Raw genomic sequence first — 15,877 nt, 5'->3', positions numbered from 1 at the left:
GCTGAGCCGAGCTGTGCTGAGCCGAGCCGAGCCGAGCCGAGCTGCGCTGAGCCGAGCTGTGCTGAGCCGAGCCGAGCTGTGCTGTGCTGAGCCGAGCCGAGCTGTGCTGAGCCGAGCCGAGCTGTGCTGTGCTGAGCCGAGCCGAGCTGTGCTGTGCTGAGCCGAGCCGAGCTGCGCTGAGCCGAGCTGTGCTGAGCCGAGCCGAGCTGCGCTGAGCCGAGCCGAGCTGTGCTGTGCTGTGCTGAGCCGAGCTGTGCTGTGCTGAGCCGAGCCGAGCTGTGCTGTGCTAAGCCGAGCCGAGCTGCGCTGAGCCGAGCTGTGCTGAGCCGAGCCGAGCCGAGCCGAGCCGAGCCGAGCTGCGCTGAGCCGAGCTGTGCTAAGCCGAGCCGAGCTGTGCTGAGCCGAGCCGAGCTGTGCTGTGCTAAGCCGAGCCGAGCTGCGCTGAGCCGAGCTGTGCTGAGCCGAGCCGAGCCGAGCCGAGCCGAGCCGAGCCGAGCTGCGCTGAGCCGAGCTGTGCTAAGCCGAGCCGAGCCGAGCTGTGCTGAGCTGAGCTGAGCCGAGCCGAGCGCTCGGAGCCTTTGGCAGCTCCCGCGGGGTTTGGCAGCGGCTGGAGGAAGGAGCGGAGGAAGGAGGCGTTGGGGTGTGAGCCGGCCGTGAGTCACCGCACAGACACACGGACACACAGACACACGGACACACGGACACACAAACGCAGCCCGAGGGGCGCTGCTGCAGGTGCGGGGCAGGGCGGTGCGGCCCGGGATGGCACGGACAGGTAAGGACAGCTCCGGCCTGGGGGGCTCTGGGATGTGGCCGAGGAAAGCTGTGCCTGCTCAGGGCTGGTGGTGCCAGCCACAGAACTGCTCGGGGCAGGAGGCTGCGCTGGGGACTCCCAAAACCCCCTCTGAGCTGAGTCAGCACATGGTCAGGAGTCTTTAATATGTGCTTGCTGCTTCTTTTGCAAATCTGGCGATCAGAGATCAGACTGTGTCGGCTGACCAGCGTCTGGTGCTGGCAGGGATGTGTTCACACCTTTAGGGCTCATTTTCTAGCGCCCCTCTGGGGGCTAGGGATGAATCAAATCGCTGGGTGAGGAAGGAGAAAACACGAAGCCGCCTGTTGCAATTTCCTGCCCCAGATTAGAGAGGAACAAACAGAGTTGGGGCTCTCCCGGTCACACTGATACATCTGGCTTCACTGTCTGCAACTCCGCGTTTCTAGTTCCTGCAGGCATTTCCTGCTCGGTCAGGAGCTGTGGCACGGGTGGTACAGGGGGCACAGGGTGGCATGGGTGGCACAGGTGCATTCCTGGTGTTTGGCTGCTGGCCCGAGCGCTGTCCCAGCCGTGGCTCAGCAGCCAGGCAGGTGCAGGAGGGACAAAGGCAGTGCCCTGTCCCCAAGGGATGGCTCTGCGGGGCTCAGCCTGCCCCAGCCACCCCTCCAGTCTGGGTCTGTAAGAGCTGAAACGAGGGATGAGGGGCTCTCCAAAATGCAGTTTATTCAAGAGGTCACAGCAGCCCAGGGTGGTGGGTGACAGAGCTGTGCCCACAGCTGTCAGCTCCAGCTGCAGGCAGGCCTGGAGACCCTTTGGTTTTGGTTACAATGCATTATAGACTTCTCTTTTTGTTACAATGCATTATAGACTTTTGTTTGCTGAGCATCTCAATACAGCAGAACCAATCTATACCTTAACTGTTACCTATAGCCTATCATAACTACTGTAATTACCATATTCATGTTACTGTTCACCAATCACTAAAAGTCAGTACATTACAGTTTAAGCTAGAAGCTGTTTTTCAGTTTTCTTGCAGGGGAAAATTCTGAGACCTTTTTCCTACTTGCAACTTTGCTGTCTTGTTTGCCTGTGCTGTCTTCCTCCTTGGTAAAAACATCTTCCTGTCTGAGGTGGGTTTATCCTTTGCTCTAAGCCATAAAAACCCCTTCTAACTAACACACCCTTTGCCTCCTTGGTTGTCCAGTAAGACTGGCTCAGCAATTCTTTTCTTTTATATCAAAACTTGCTTCTATCTCTATTTGTTCATCAGACTCTACATTTAAAAATCTTTTTGCTAAGCACACATCTGTGAGACTTTCTTGCCAAACTTCCATCCTTCCCAGCATGGGTCACAGTGCTCCCCTCAGCTGCCATTCCCTGTTTCTCCTCCAGTTTTCAGGTTGCTCTCCATGAGTGTGGCTGTGCTGCTGCTCCTGCTGCTGGTTCTAGGGCTGCAGGAGGCTGCAGAGCGCAGGAGGAACAGGAACAGATGTTTCTTCAACCGCACCCAGGAGTTCTGTATGTGCTACAACCTGTCTGAGGAGACGGCTGGGAGCATCATCCAGTGCCTGGCAGCTACTGTGGTGGAGTTTTGGGGTGGAGATCTGGAGAAATACACAGACATCCCCATCAGGGACCTGGACGACTCCACCATTGACACTCTGGGCTCCCTTATCGTCCAGAAAGTCATCATTGGAAATGTGCTGGTGCCTGAGGTGCTCCTGGCCCGTGTGCTGAGGTTCTTCTCCTACACCCACGTGCAGGAGCTGGCCTTTGACAGCTGCATTTTCCAGGGCACGGGGGACTGGAGTGACATGGACGGGCAGAGCTTGCCCATCCTGTCCCTGAGCTTCCACAACGTGAGCTGTGCCCCTCTGACGGGCCACGAGCCGGCCTTCTCCAGCCTGGGCACGTGGCTGGGGACGCTGCAGGAGCTGGCTGTCACCGGCTCCCGTGTCACCAGCCTGCCCTGTGCCATCGGGAGGCTGCTCAGAGCCCTGCACTCCCTGAGCCTGGCACACAACAGCCTCGGGGATGGCAGCCTGGCCCCTGCCTTCTGCCAGGGAGCTTTCCCTCAGCTCCAGCAGCTGAGCCTGCAGCACAACAACCTGAGCTCCTACCGTGGTGTGTGTGAGGGCGTGGGGCTGCTGCCACAGCTCCAGCACCTGGATCTCAGCCACAACGAGCTCAGGGCAGAGCCATCCTCCTCCTGCCAGTGGCCACCATCCCTCCAGCACTTCAACTTGTCCTACACTGGCTTGGCTGAAGTGCCAGCCCCGCTGCCTCCCCACCTCCAGGTGCTGGACATGAGCCACAACCACCTCCACGCTGTCGACATCTCCCTCAGCTCCATGAGGAAACTCTTCCTGAACCAAAACCTGCTGCAGGCCGTGCCCTCCATCAGGAATTGCCCCGTGCTGGACACCCTCCACCTGGACAACAACTCCATTTCAGAGCTGCCCAGGGCTGAGGTGAAGCTCCTGGGGCGCCTGCAGGACGTGGCTGTGGCTGGGAACCCCTTCAGCTGCTCCTGCTCCGGGGCCGGGGGCCTGCAGGCCTTGGCGGCCATGGGGCACCTGGGGCTGGGCTGGCCTGGGGACTACAGGTGCCACTCCCCAGAGCAGTACCAGGGCTGGCAGGTGGCACAGGTGCCCGTGTCCGTGATGCACTGTGACCCTGCTGCGGTGGTGGCCCCGCTCTGCGTGGCCCTGGCCCTGATGGCCGGGGCTGGGGCCATGTACGTGGCCAGGACAAGGCCCTGCCGCAGAGCCTGAGGGGCACCGGGACCCTGCCCGGCAGTGCTGTGCCCACAGGGGCTCCTGGGCACCCCACAGCTCCTGTTCTGCCCTTACTGTGCCCACAGGGGCTCCTGGGCACCCCACAGCTCCTGTTCTGCCCTTACTGTGCCCACAGGGGCTCCTGGGCACCCCACAGCTCCTGTTCTGTCCTTGCTGCCCCCACAGGGGCTCCTGGGCACCCCACAGCTCCTGTTCTGCCCTTACTGTGCCCACAGGGGCTCCTGGGCACCCCACAGCTCCTGTTCTGTCCTTGCTGCCCCCACAGGGGCTCCTGGGCACCCCACAGCTCCTGTTCTGTCCTTGCTGTGCCCACAGGGGCTCCTGGTGGAGCAGAGCTGTCCACAGGGTTTTCCTGCTGTGACTCTGTCATAGCAGAGAGCCCCTGAATAATGGGGAATAATGAGCATTGACTCCATGATTGCAGAAGGCTGATCAATCACTTTATTCTACTGTATTAAACTATACTAATAAGAAAAACCCCATTGCCCTTGCAGATAGTCTGATACAGCTTTGGTTAATTAATCCAAACACCATCAGTGGTCAATTAAGGGTTGGTAAACAATTTGTTGTTTACCAGTTTGTTTGTTTACCAAACTATTAAGGATTGGTAAACAATCTCTGTAACACATTCCACATGTGCACAACAACAGGTGCAGCAAGTGGAGACAAGGATTGTTTCTCATTCTTTTCTCTGAGCTTTCTCAAAGCTCCCCAGGAACATCCTGAGAGCTGTGTGTGTCTCTGTTCAGAGGATGTGTGATCAGCACATGCCTGTGCCCAGGTCCTGGGGCACTCCTCCCGCCAGCCCTGTGCCATCTCCCACTGGGGATGTCCCTGTGGCCAGGTGCAGCTCCCCAAGCCCTGCTGTCCCTGTCCTGGACAAGCTCAGCTCCATCAGGTCCCACTGGCAGCACTCAGGTGTCCCCAGCCTTGCTGGGCTCTGCTGGTGCCCCCCCAGAGCCCCCCACTCCTTTCAGCCCCTTCAGTCCAGGCATCCTTGGAGCCTCCTGTGCTGATCCTCCCTCTCCTCACCCTGGATGTCAGGTTGGGCAGGATGCTGCTTGAGAGAAAAACCAAAAACCCATGAAAAACAGGAAAATTACTAAATTAAACACCCTGCACACAAATGCTGATGGGCTGGAGCAGCTCCTTACACCTCAGCCTGAGGCTCTGGAGGATGATGGGTCCAAGTGGGACCTTGAGGAGGTGCAACCACAAACTTTTTAAGTGATTAAAAAGAAAACTAATTTGTTCTGGGTTATTCAGAGAATCTCTCACTGTAAGGAGGAAATGGATTATTGGGATGCAGGACTGGGGAATGTTCAAAGGGAAGGGGTGGGTGGGGAAGGGACAGGCTTGGGAAAATGGGGCTGGGGGAGAATCACAGAGTCACAGGGCAGTCTCAGCTGAAAGGTACCTAAAGCTCATCTCATTTCACCCCTGCCATGGCAGGGACACCTCCCACCATCCCAGGGTGCTCCCAGCCCTGTCCAGCCTGGCCTTGGGCACTGTCAGGATCCAGGGGCAGCCACAGCTGCTCTGGGCACCCTGCCCACCCTCCCAGGGAGGAATTCCTCCCCAGTATCCCATCCAGCCCTGCCTCTGGCAGTGTGAAGCCATCCCCCTGTCCTGTCACTCTGTGTCCTGGGGCTGGTGGCAGGCACTGCTCACCTGGCCAGCCCTGCTCCTCTCCCCAGGGCCTGTCCTGTCCCCCACATTAAACTCTGTGCCTGGGTGTTCCCTGTGTCCCTCCCTGTCTCTGTTTGGGCACGGGCACACCTGACCTGAGGGCAAACACAGCCTGGGGCTGGGGGAAGCACCAAGGCTGGAGCTGGGGAGCTGCTGAACAGGGCAGGGGGTCCAGGAGTGGGTCGGGAGGGACTCAGGGTGTGCCCTGCCCGGGTGGAGGGGCTGTGGGGCTGTGCCAGCAGCCCTGGGCAGCCCCGGGGAGGCTGGACAGTGCCCTGGGCTGTGGCAGTGCCCTGGGCTGTGGGAGGCTGGGCAGTGCCCTGGGCTGTGGCAGTGCCCTGGGCTGTGGGAGGAGGGCTCAGGGAGCTGGGGAAGGCTCTGCTGGTGTTAACCAGGGTGCACAACAGGGTGTTGCTGCACCTGGGGAATGTTGGGCTGGCTGGACACGGAGCAGGGAGCAGCAGCTGTTGATGATGGATGAGGAAAGAGAAATCAATCCCTTTCCTGTGGCTTTGCTGTGCCTTGGGAGCACCCACACGGGGCCAGGCCCTGCCCCAGAGCAGGAGGGGGTGTGAGACCCTTCCCACCAGTGCTGGGGACACTCACAGGACCCCCAAGGGCTCTTGGAGTCCCCAGCCTGGGCTCCCCTCTGGAGCAGGGCTCTCCCCCAGCATCATCCCACTGTGGCTGTGCCCAGCCAAGGGCGGGGGAGCCCCTCACAACCCTGTGCCCTGCTCTGTCCCAAGGCTCCACCCTACCAAGGGCTTTCCTTCTGGCCTCCTGCAATTCCCCAGGGCCCAGCACGTCCCTGGTGTCCCTGCCATGTCCCTGGTGTCCCTGCCATGTCCCTGGTGTCCCTGCCATGTGAGCTGCCTGCTGCTGATGGAGTCCCCAGTGCTGCTCCACCTGTGCCCAACTGGCATCAGGCTCACACCTGGGCACACCTGAGGGATTTTGGGGGACAGGGACATTGGTCTTGTGGGTAGAGGGACTCGTGTGCATCTGCTCCTCCTGGGCCTGCCCACAGCAGGGCAGGGGCTGCCCTGGGCCCTCTCTCCTGGTGCCCACCTGTGGCTGTGGTCACAGGAGTCTGAGGATGAGGGGAAGAGATGAGGACCTGACTCCATGTTTCAGAAGGCTTGATTTGTTATTTTACGATATATATTATATTAAAACTATACTAAAAGAATAGAAGAAAGGATTTAATCAGAAGGCTAGCTGAGAATAGATATTAAAACTATACTAAAAGAATAGAAGAAAGGATTTAATCAGAAGGCTAGCTGAGAATAGAATAAGAAAAGCTTGTGGCTCAGCACAGCCAGCTGACTGTGATTGGCCATTAATTAGAAGCAACCACATGAGACCAATCACAGATGCACCTGTTGCATTCCACAGCAGCAGATAACCATTGTTTACATTTTGTTCCTGAGGCCTCACAGCTTCTCAGGAGGAAAAATCCTAAGGAAAGGATTTTTCATAAAAGATGTCTGTGACATCTTGGAGCTGGGAGCACCCCAGGGGTGTGATGGCCCCAGGCACCCCCTGCTCTCTGTGGCCCCACTGATCCTTGCCCATCAGGCTCAGCCCTGCAGCAGGGTGCCTCCAGGCTGCTCTGGCTCTGCCCACATCCATCAATAATGCAGGAGAACCAGATCCCCAGGTAACCCCATCCCTGCCACTCTGCTGCCACTCTGCCCATGGAGCAGGTGAGTGCTGTGCTGGGGGACAGCCCAGCTTGGCTTGCAGGGACCTGCCAGGGGTCTCCTCCAGCTCCTGCTGCTGCTCAGTGTGTGGCTCCTTCCCGTCTGTGCCTGCAGGCTGAGCAGGATGTCAGCGTGAGAGCAGCCCTGGGACTGCAGCAGGCAGCAGGTAGAGCTCAGGGCACCCCAGAGCCCTCACCTGGACACCAGGGAACAGGGGACAGGCTGGCACCATGGCTGTGGTGGCACTGGGACACCAGGGAGCAATTGACAGGTTGCGGTGGCATCATGGCTGTGGTGGCACTGGCACCATTGGTGTGGGCAGTGCTGACAGGACAGGGTGTCATCCCCATCCTGGTGGCTCTGAGCCATACCAGAAGGGCTCAGGAATGAGGTGAAGCCCTGGGATGTGGGAGGTGAAGGAAGCTCTGGGATGTGGCAGGTGAAGCTCTGGGATGTGGGAGCTGAAGCCCTGGGATATGGGAGGTGAAGGAAGCCCTTGGATATTTGAGGTGAAGCTCTGGGATGTGGCAGGGGAAGCTCTGGGATGTGGCTCCAGGTGCAGGGGAGGCAGGACAGGGCTGGGACAGGGGTGTGACCCCCACACCACCCCACACTCGGCGTTTGCAGGGCCAGCAGAAGGCTGCCTGCATGGCAGCAAGGACCCCCTACAGCTGCTGCTGGCTGGGAAGGAGCCCCAGGTGAGAGCTGCAGGCAGGGACAGCCGGGGTCTGAGGGTCCCTGGGGCACCAGGAGGGAGCAGGGCTCTGTGACACCCCTGGGACACCCCTGATGGGAGCAGGGGCCCTGGGCTGACCCTGCCCTACCCCCCTATGGGCCCCTCCCAGGGAAAGGGGGTCTCTCCTCAGCCCTGCCCATGCCAGGCCCTCTGTGCCACCCCTGCCATCTCCATCCCAGCATGCCCAGTCCCCCCTCTGCCCTGCCCTGTCGTGCTGGGATGGGGGAAAGCTGAACATCATCCCTCTCCCTGCACCAGCAGAGCTCCCTGACTGTCGATGGGGTGTTCCACATGGATGCAGGACAGGTACCTGAGCCCCAAGTCCTTCCCTGTGCCCCAACCCCAGCCACATGGGCCAGGGACATCTGCGCCATGCTGGCTGTGCCAGTCTGTGCCAGTCTGTGCCATGGCTGTGCCACACTGGCTGTGCCATGGCTGTGCCATGCTGTGCCATGGGTGTGCCATGCTGGCTGTGCTATGCTGTGCCAGTCCGTGCCATGCTGTGCCATGGCTGTACCATGCTGTGCTGTGGCTGTGCCATGGTGTGCCAGTCCGTGCCATGCTGTGCCATGGCTGTACCATGCTGTGCTGTGGCTGTGCCATGGTGTGCCAGTCCGTGCCATGCTGTGCCATGGCTGTACCATGCTGTGCTGTGGCTGTGCCATGGTGTGCCAGTCCGTGCCATGCTGTGCCATGCTGGATGTGCCTCTCCTACAGGAGAAGGTCCTGGAGCTGGCCAGGCCCCAGCTGGCCCTGGTTCCCCTTGGCTACAGCGTGTCCCTGCTGCTGTGGGACCCCCGTGGCCCTGGGACACAGCTGCCCTTCCAGAGTGTCATCTGGCAGGTGAGGGCACAGGGACAGCTGGCAGGGACAGGGGACAGCACGACTGTGCAGTGCTGGGCTCCTGGGTCACCCAGCAGAGCCCAGTCCCACCGGGGCAGGGCTGGGATCCAGCCATGGGTCTGGGAACCGCAGCTCCCAGCTTGTCCACAGGTGATTGACACCGTCTTCCAGGAGCTGGAGGCCTTGGGGGACGACACTCAGAGCCTGCAGATGGTCAGCCTGGTGCAGGTAGGGCAGGAGCAGGGCAGGATGGCCTGGCAGGAGGGTCCCATTCCCTCTGTGCCACTGCCCAGCCCCTGCTGTGCCATGAGCACATCTTGCCCTGTGCTGGCATGCAGTGCCCTCATCCGGACCAAGGACTGGGGACCTTTGCCTCCCAGGTGTTCTCACCTCTTTCCAGGACTTCCCACAAAGCAGCTCCTGGGCTCCAGCAGCATGGTGGGACCAGGATCACCCTCTAACCCCTTCCTGCTCCCCCCACAGCTGGGCTCTCTGGGCCAGTCACTGCTCCAGTGTGGCCTTGAGTGGCACAGCAGTGATGCCAGCTCCTGGCCCTGGGCTGGCTCCTGCCCTTTGGCTCTGGGATGCTGCCAGGGCCTGATAAGCTCCACAGAGGGCTCGGGCGTTCCCAGGGCTCTGCCCTTCCCTGGTGCCAGGGGAAGCTGGGAGTTACCCCAAAATGAGCTTTCTCAACCCTCACCTGGGCATGGCCACAAGCACTCCGGGCCCCTGGTGAGTGTGGGGTGCCAGCAGCCCCTTTTCCTGCCCCTGCCTGATGCAGCCCCCTCATTCCAGGTCAGCAGCCAGGACAAAGCCTGGGACCTGCTCCATCCTGACGGCAGAGCCCTGCAGGTGCTGGATGTGGCACCCCTGGGCCTGTAGGTACCAGGGCTGGGCATGACTCTTGGGGGCTGGGCAGGGAGCATGGTGCCAGCCTCAGCATGGCAGGGGTGTTCCTCAGAGAGTGCAGGGTGTGGGTGTGACCCTCCCTGCTTGGTCCTGTCTCCCTCTGCTTCCAGGATGGTGGAGGAGGTGACAGAAGTGGTTGTGCCCGATGCCCAGGCTGCCATCAGTGCCTATGCCAGGGGGCTGGGTGCCCTGCCAGCCCTGTTCCAGGGGTGTGCTCAGCATTCCCCCACAGATGGGCACTCAGCTGTGCAGGGGTGAGGATTTGGGGCAGATCCCACGGGCTGGGAAGGGCTGGGCCATGGGGTGCTGGGCTGGCTCTGCTGCAGCCCCAGTCCCACCCCTCACACAGCCCCAGTCCCACCCCTCACACAGCCCCAGTCCCACCCCTCACACAGCCCCAGTCCCACCCCTCACACAGCCGCTCTCCCCAGGGCTGGCAGCCTCTTCACTCTCACCGTGGAGCGGGAGCTGGGGGGTGGCAGGCGCCAGCGCTCGGCCCTCAGGATCCTGCTGTCCCCAGGGGCCAGCGGGCCCTGCCCCAGGCCGTACGTACAGGGCTGAGCTCTGCTCCCCCTCCAGCACTCCCTGTGCCTGCTGAGGGCCAGGGAATTCCATCCCTGCAGGTGAAGCAGGGGGACACCCCAGTGGGAGCCATGGCTGGGGCTGCCAAGGGGGTGTCACTGCTCCTTGGGGATATGTGGGGCCAACCCATCCCTGGGTCCCTGTCTGGCCTGGTAAGAGCAGCCCTCTCCTGGGGTGTCTCCCCATGTGCAGGGAACCTGGAGCTGTCTGCCTGCCCTGGATCGTGGAGCGGCTGCTGGAGGGGAACAGCCTGACCTTCCTGCTGCTGTGTGTGTCACTGCCAGGTACCCCTGGGATTGGGACACTCTCTGGGTGCCCCCTCCCTGAGGATTCCCCCATCCTGCCCCACACTGGCACTCAGTCCCTGCTGCCTGGGACACCTGCAGTCACTGGAAGCTGACACAGCTCCACTCCTCTCCATGGCACCCCCTGTGCTGGGGGTCCCCATGGCCCCTGCCCAGGGCTCGCTGTTCTCCCAGACACCTCCAGAGAGGAGATCCTGGGAGCTCTGGGACTGGCTCAGAGGGTGAAGGGGCTGGCCAAGACCATCTCTGCCACGCTCTGGGCCCCTGAGGAGGAGATTGCGGCACGCCGGAGGGAGATCAGAGCACTGCGCGTGGAGCTGCTGGCTGGGCCTGGCCACCCCGAGCACAGAGCAGCTGTGGCCCAGCTGAGGAGAGCCCTGAGGGAGCTGCAGGTGGGGAATGCCCCTGGATCCACAGGACTGGCATGGCACTCGTTCCCTGGGCTGGGTAAGGTGCAGGCTCCTGACCCATCCTGGGGTCAAGGCCCTTGTCCAGCACTGAGGGCAGGGCTGAGGGTGAGATGCATCCCTGGAGCCACACCAGGCCTGGAGCTCTGACACATCACAATGAGTTCCCCTTTTCCAGGTGCTGAAGAGTCAGAGGTGGGAGAAAAAGATGGCCAAGGTGCTTGGGACAAGTGAGATGCACCAGCCCAGCGCAGAGGTGGGCAGGGGTCAGGCCAGGCCCCCTCAGCCAGGGGCAGTCTGGGAAAGCCCTGATTCAGGGAAAGCTCTGAATCCCAGCTGTGTCCCTGGAACATCTCCTTCTCTGCCAGGAGCAGGTCTCTGCAGGGAATGCAGCTCCAGGCCAGCAGCCTGGGAGCCAGACACCCCTGGAGCCAGCAGAGCCGGAGCGTGGGGCCAGGCACGCATCCCGCAGATGGGTGGAGGACATGTGGGCACAGAGCATGGCTGGACACGGTGGGAAAGGCCTCACTGTCCATCTGAACGTCCTTCATCAGCTTCCCGTGTCACACTCATCCTCCTCCCCTGTCCCCACACTGCAGGATGGGCTGACAGCAGAAGCCAGGGAGGGGACAGCCGAGCTCTGGCCAGCACAGGGCTGCTGGAGGAGCCATCCCAGAGCAAAGTGTCACAGCCACACCCCGGGTGTGACAGCGTGAGTGGGAGCCCGCAGGGTCCCTGCACAGGGCCAGCTCTGCTGCCAGCACTGGTGCCACCGAGCCCCTCTGCTCTCCTGCAGGTAGGGAGGCGGTGCCAGCCGTGCCCACCCCCGGAGGTGCAGCGGGCCCTGGCCAGGGCACGGCGGCAGCGGCTGCGGGCTCAGCACTGCCGGCAGCGCCAGCGGGAGCTCGGGGACAGCTCTGTGCCAGCCCGGGAGCACAGCGGGGAGGTGAGCACAGGCAGAGCCCAGCGCTGCGAGCTCCTAGTGCAGCCCAAGGGAGCAGGGACACCCCGGAGCTGCCCTGACCGTGTCCCTGTCCCCGCAGCGGGACACAGAGCGCTGGCAGCGGGAGGTGACCGCGCTGGGCCTGAGCCTGGAGGCAGCGCTGCGGGAGCGGGAGGCGGCCGAGTGGGAGCTGGAGGCTCTGCTGCTCAACCACCACCGGGAGATGCAGGGCTGCAGACAGCACCTGCTGCAGGTGGGCAGGCCGGGCTGGGGACACCTCTCCCGGCTGTGCAGGGCTGTGCCAGACCGCCCCGGGCACCCCCAGGTGCTCCGGGACCAGCAGCGCCTGGCGGAGGAGCAGCGGGCGGGCCTGGAGCGCCGGTACCGGGAGCGGCTGCAGGAGGCGCTGCGGGAACTCGCCGAGCACAAGCAGCGACTGAGGGACACCCCACGGGACATCCCACCCCATGGCACCTCACAGAGACCCTGAGGCACGGCCGGGCGTGGGGACAGCTGGCCTGGCACGACTGGGTCCCTGCAGCGAGCCAGCAGCCATGCCAGGATACCGGGCAGCCCCAGGCACAGGAGTTATCCCAGACCTCTGGCTGTGCTCCCGAGGGAAAGCCTGCTCTGTGCTGGGAACCCGCCTGTGGGAGCACAGCTCAGCCTGCTGGGAGGCAGGCTTTATTCTCCACACTGAATAAAGTGGGTGCTCCTCAGCTGTGAGTGTTGTCAGGCTCAGACACACCCTGGTCCCCAAACCTGTCCCAGGGGCACAGCCACCATCCCTCAGGGCGGGCAGACACAGGACAGACACACGGACACTGTTGAACCGCAGCTTTAATACCCTGGGTGGCCTCTGCCTGCCAGGAACTTGGTACAAATTTGGGGGGGGTGTCCCCCTTTTGGGGAGCAGGTGAAGGTTCCCACGGTCCCTGGCTGTTGTGCAGACACTGTGCCAGGAAGGGGAAATGGGGCCCGAGAACAGCAGGGCTCCAGGCAGGGCCAGCCTGGAAAACCGTGGAGGTGGGAGAGACCCAGGGAAGCAGCACCAGGAATGGCAGGGATCGAGCAGCATCCATGGGAGCTGAAACAGCACCAGTGCCAAGCTGGGCTGGCAGGAGGCACTGCCAGGGCATTCCCAGGCCACTGTGGTGTGGGGAAGCAGCTTGAGGACAAGGGACACAGAGTCCCAGAATCATTTATGTGGGAAAAGACCTCTGGGATCATGGAGTCAAACCTGTAACCCAACATCACCCTGTCACCTGGACCATGGCATTGAGTGCCATGTCCTGTCCCTAAACACCTCCAGTGGTGGTGACTGCACCACCTCACTGGGCAGCCCCTGCCAGTATTTAATAACTCCTTCTGTGAAGAAATCATTCCTAAGGTCCAACCTGAACCTCCCCTGGCACAAGGGGTTCAGGACCCTCCTAAAGCTGGGCATGCCTGATGCCATGGGAGCCCCATGGCACAGAGCCTGGCTGGATTGGAGCAGGGCAGTTTCCCTGTGGAAACAGGAGCAGGGTGCTCTCCCCCTCAGCACTCCTTGGGGGATCCTTGGAGCTGTGCACCAGGAATGATTCCAGCCCTGAGGAAGGTCTGGGGCTGCCCAGACACGGGGGAGGAGGCAGTGACTATGTGACTCCATAGTACAGGTGCACAGCCAGGCCAATGCACGCCACAGCCACGAAGAAGAGGAGGGTGAGCTGCAGGTTGAAGAGGGCAACAGAGAGGAGAGCATTGACCAGGATGGAGCAGGAGATGATGAAGAGCCTGGTGATGTTGCTGCTGTGCTTCATCACCACGGACATGATGAGGCCATTCAGAGCCTGGCTGAACACAACCAGCAGCACCCACGGGGAGAAGCCCTCCAGGAACCCACCCTCCATGCCAGTCCACAGGGATCCCATCAGGTTGAGCAGCACCCCAAAGAAGTACAGGAAGATGTTCTGCAGGGCGAGGGGCAGCGCCTGGCTCTTCAGGATGGCTTCAGTGTAGACAGCAGAGAGGCCCGAGATGAGGCAGTACACGGAGAGCAGCAGCAGCCCCACGGGGGTGACGTGCAGGCGCGTCCCTGCGGTGTCCCCGTGTCCCCGCAGCCCCCCGCAGCTGTAGGTGACACCGGCGGCCAGCAGCAGCAGCAGGGCCAGCCAGCGGCGCGGGCCCAGGCGCCGCCGCAAGAGGAGGCTGTAGAGCAGCGCCGTGCTGACGATCTTCAGGTTACTGAGCACCTGGAAGGTGCTGGGGTCCATGAAGAGCTGCATGTGCACCACCAGGTTGTTGTTGGCGGCGTAGAGCAGGGCGGAGAGGGCGAAGGGCGCGGCGTGGCGCCAGGACAGCGCCGCCGGCAGCGGCTCCCGCGCCCCCGGCAGCAGCGACAGCACCGACAGCAACAGCTTGGTCAGCTCCACCAGCACCACCACGGACGTGGAGCTGAAGGGGATGGCCCCATCCACCTTGCACAGGGTCAGCAGGGGGGCGTGGGAGCCGTAGATGGCCACAGAGAGTAGCAGCAGCAGAGCCCACAGCCCCCTGTGGAGCAGCCCGTCGGCAGAGCCAGCAGCGTTCCCAAACACCCCCATGTCGGGTGGGAAGCAGGGAGTGAGCTGCTGCCAGCAGAGAGGCCACACAGACTCTCACCCTGCAACATGGAACAGATCAAATACCGAGAATTTAATGAGCCTGATTCAAGCAGGATGTTCCCTGCAACACTGGTGATGCAGCAGGTGAGCAGGGTGCTGTCTCTGGTTAGGAGGAAAACTACAGGCCTTCCTGAGAAGCCACACAAAGCACAGGGCACACGGGTGACCAGGCACAGCAGCCCCTCAGTCCACAGGGAAAGGTAAGGGGAAAAGGCAGCTGGCAGCCCCTCAGTGCTCTCAAGCTGCTGTGGGTTAGTGCAGTGATCACTGCTGCCATGGTGCCCAACAAACACCCATCACCAGCCCCCTGATGTGTGGCAGTGGTGTGGTGCAAAACGCTTTTCCAGGGAAAAGAAGGGTGCAGGTTCTGTGCCTCCCAGAGCCCTAGGGGTGCTCTGTGCCTGCTACCTAAGGAGCACGGTTCCTGCAGTCCCTGCTGCCTCCGGGCTCCTCCTCGCTAGTCCCGACCTTTTTTCAGTGAATTCACATAGTCCCGAATCGTCTTCTCAACGTTGGGCACGGCATAGTTCTGGGCGGCGTAAATCCCGGTGCAGGTGCCGGCCACGAAGCCCAGGACGGCGGAGAAGCGGAGCTTGGCCACCAGGTATCCCGCCAGGAAACCTTTGAGCAAGGGCGACGCCAGCAGCGATCCGTCCTGAAGGGAGAGCGCAGTGAGGCACCGGGGAAGGGGCGACACAGGACATACCCCAGGGATGAGTTTTTACCCTGGGATTTGTTTTTCCCCCCACCAGTCCCTCTCAGAGGGCGCGGCGCGCCCGCCCTCACCCCGCACGTTACCTGCCCCACGCCGGCCTGCACCTCGTCCTCCACCCTGCGCTGCAGGCTCTCCAGCTGCCCCTTCAGGAAGGCGAGGTCCTTCAGCTTAGGCAGCGAGTCCTGCGGGAGACACGGAGGTGATTCCCGCCCCCCGTCCCGCGGGAGGAACCGGCGCGGCCTCCCCGCAGCCCCGGCGGCCCCTCAGCCCCGGCCCGGCCCGGCCCGCTCACCTTATCGTCCGCCATCTTGGCGCCGCCGCCGCCCGCCGCTGATTGGCTGGCGGGGAGGCACGTGACACCTCCGCCGCTGATTGGTTGTCATGGGGGCAGTGACTCCTCCCGCGCGTCCCTTCCCGCCACGGAGGCGGAACCCGGCGCTGATTGGCTGGAGCGGAGTCACGTGACGCCCCCCGCTCCCTCACACCGCTCGGCCGGCGCCATCTTGGGGGGGCGGTGGTGGGTCTTGAGGCGCTGCCTGGGTTCAGCTCGGTACCGGCCCCGCCGGGCACCCGCACCTCCGGGCCAGGCTGACAGAGCTCATGGCCGCCCCTAACTCCGTCAGGGCTTCCAGGACCCAGCCACCGTGTCGCCCCTGGGGGCAGCATGGATGGAGGTCCCAAGTTCTGCAGTTTCCCTGGGCTGTTCCTCCGTGAGGAGTCTGGTCCAGTCCCGCGCTTGGCCAGTGGTTTATGTCTGAAGCTGTGCAACTGAGCCTTTATATGGCTTTGTCCTTCAGGATTAAGAATGGCAACTCAAAAATATTTCT

At 62.1% G+C, this 15,877-nt stretch overlaps 3 protein-coding genes across 3 annotated transcripts; 1 reads left to right on the top strand and 2 right to left on the bottom strand.

Annotated features, from left to right (window-relative positions):
* The first annotated feature begins 467 nt into the window (after window positions 1-467).
* CD14 (CD14 molecule) lies at window positions 468-3,717 on the top strand. The gene is made up of 2 exons (XM_059483751.1): window positions 468-775; window positions 2,168-3,717. The coding sequence occupies exons 1-2, from the start codon at window positions 763-765 to the stop codon at window positions 3,547-3,549; spliced, it is 1,395 nt and encodes a 464-aa protein (XP_059339734.1). The 5' UTR covers window positions 468-762; the 3' UTR covers window positions 3,550-3,717.
* An 8,795-nt stretch (window positions 3,718-12,512) lies between these two features.
* Window positions 12,513-14,322, bottom strand: LOC132080687 (probable UDP-sugar transporter protein SLC35A4). Its single transcript, XM_059483935.1, has one exon. The coding sequence runs from the start codon at window positions 14,273-14,275 to the stop codon at window positions 13,328-13,330; it is 948 nt and encodes a 315-aa protein (XP_059339918.1). The 5' UTR covers window positions 14,276-14,322; the 3' UTR covers window positions 12,513-13,327.
* Window positions 14,323-14,346: 24 nt separating this feature from the next.
* Window positions 14,347-15,388, bottom strand: SLC35A4 (solute carrier family 35 member A4). The gene is made up of 3 exons (XM_059483936.1): window positions 15,343-15,388; window positions 15,134-15,232; window positions 14,347-14,990 (listed from the first exon to the last, which is right to left on the bottom strand). Exons 1-3 carry the CDS (start codon window positions 15,355-15,357, stop codon window positions 14,793-14,795), a joined length of 312 nt encoding a protein of 103 aa, XP_059339919.1. The 5' UTR covers window positions 15,358-15,388; the 3' UTR covers window positions 14,347-14,792.
* Window positions 15,389-15,877: the final 489 nt, after the last annotated feature.

The sequence above is a fragment of the Ammospiza nelsoni genome, chromosome 16 (genome assembly GCF_027579445.1).
Source record: "Ammospiza nelsoni isolate bAmmNel1 chromosome 16, bAmmNel1.pri, whole genome shotgun sequence".
In the NCBI taxonomy this organism is placed as follows: domain Eukaryota; kingdom Metazoa; phylum Chordata; class Aves; order Passeriformes; family Passerellidae; genus Ammospiza; species Ammospiza nelsoni.
This window is presented reverse-complemented; position numbering and strand designations above follow the sequence as displayed.

Coding starts and splice junctions, on each gene's coding strand:
- LOC132080687 (XM_059483935.1), bottom strand. CDS start 14,275: ATGGGGGTGTTTGGGAACGCTGCTGGCTCTGCCGACGGGCTGCTCCAC.
- SLC35A4 (XM_059483936.1), bottom strand. Junction 14,991..15,133: donor TGCAGGCCGGCGTGGGGCAG/GTAACGTGCGGG, acceptor CTCTCCCTTCAG/GACGGATCGCTGCTGGCGTC.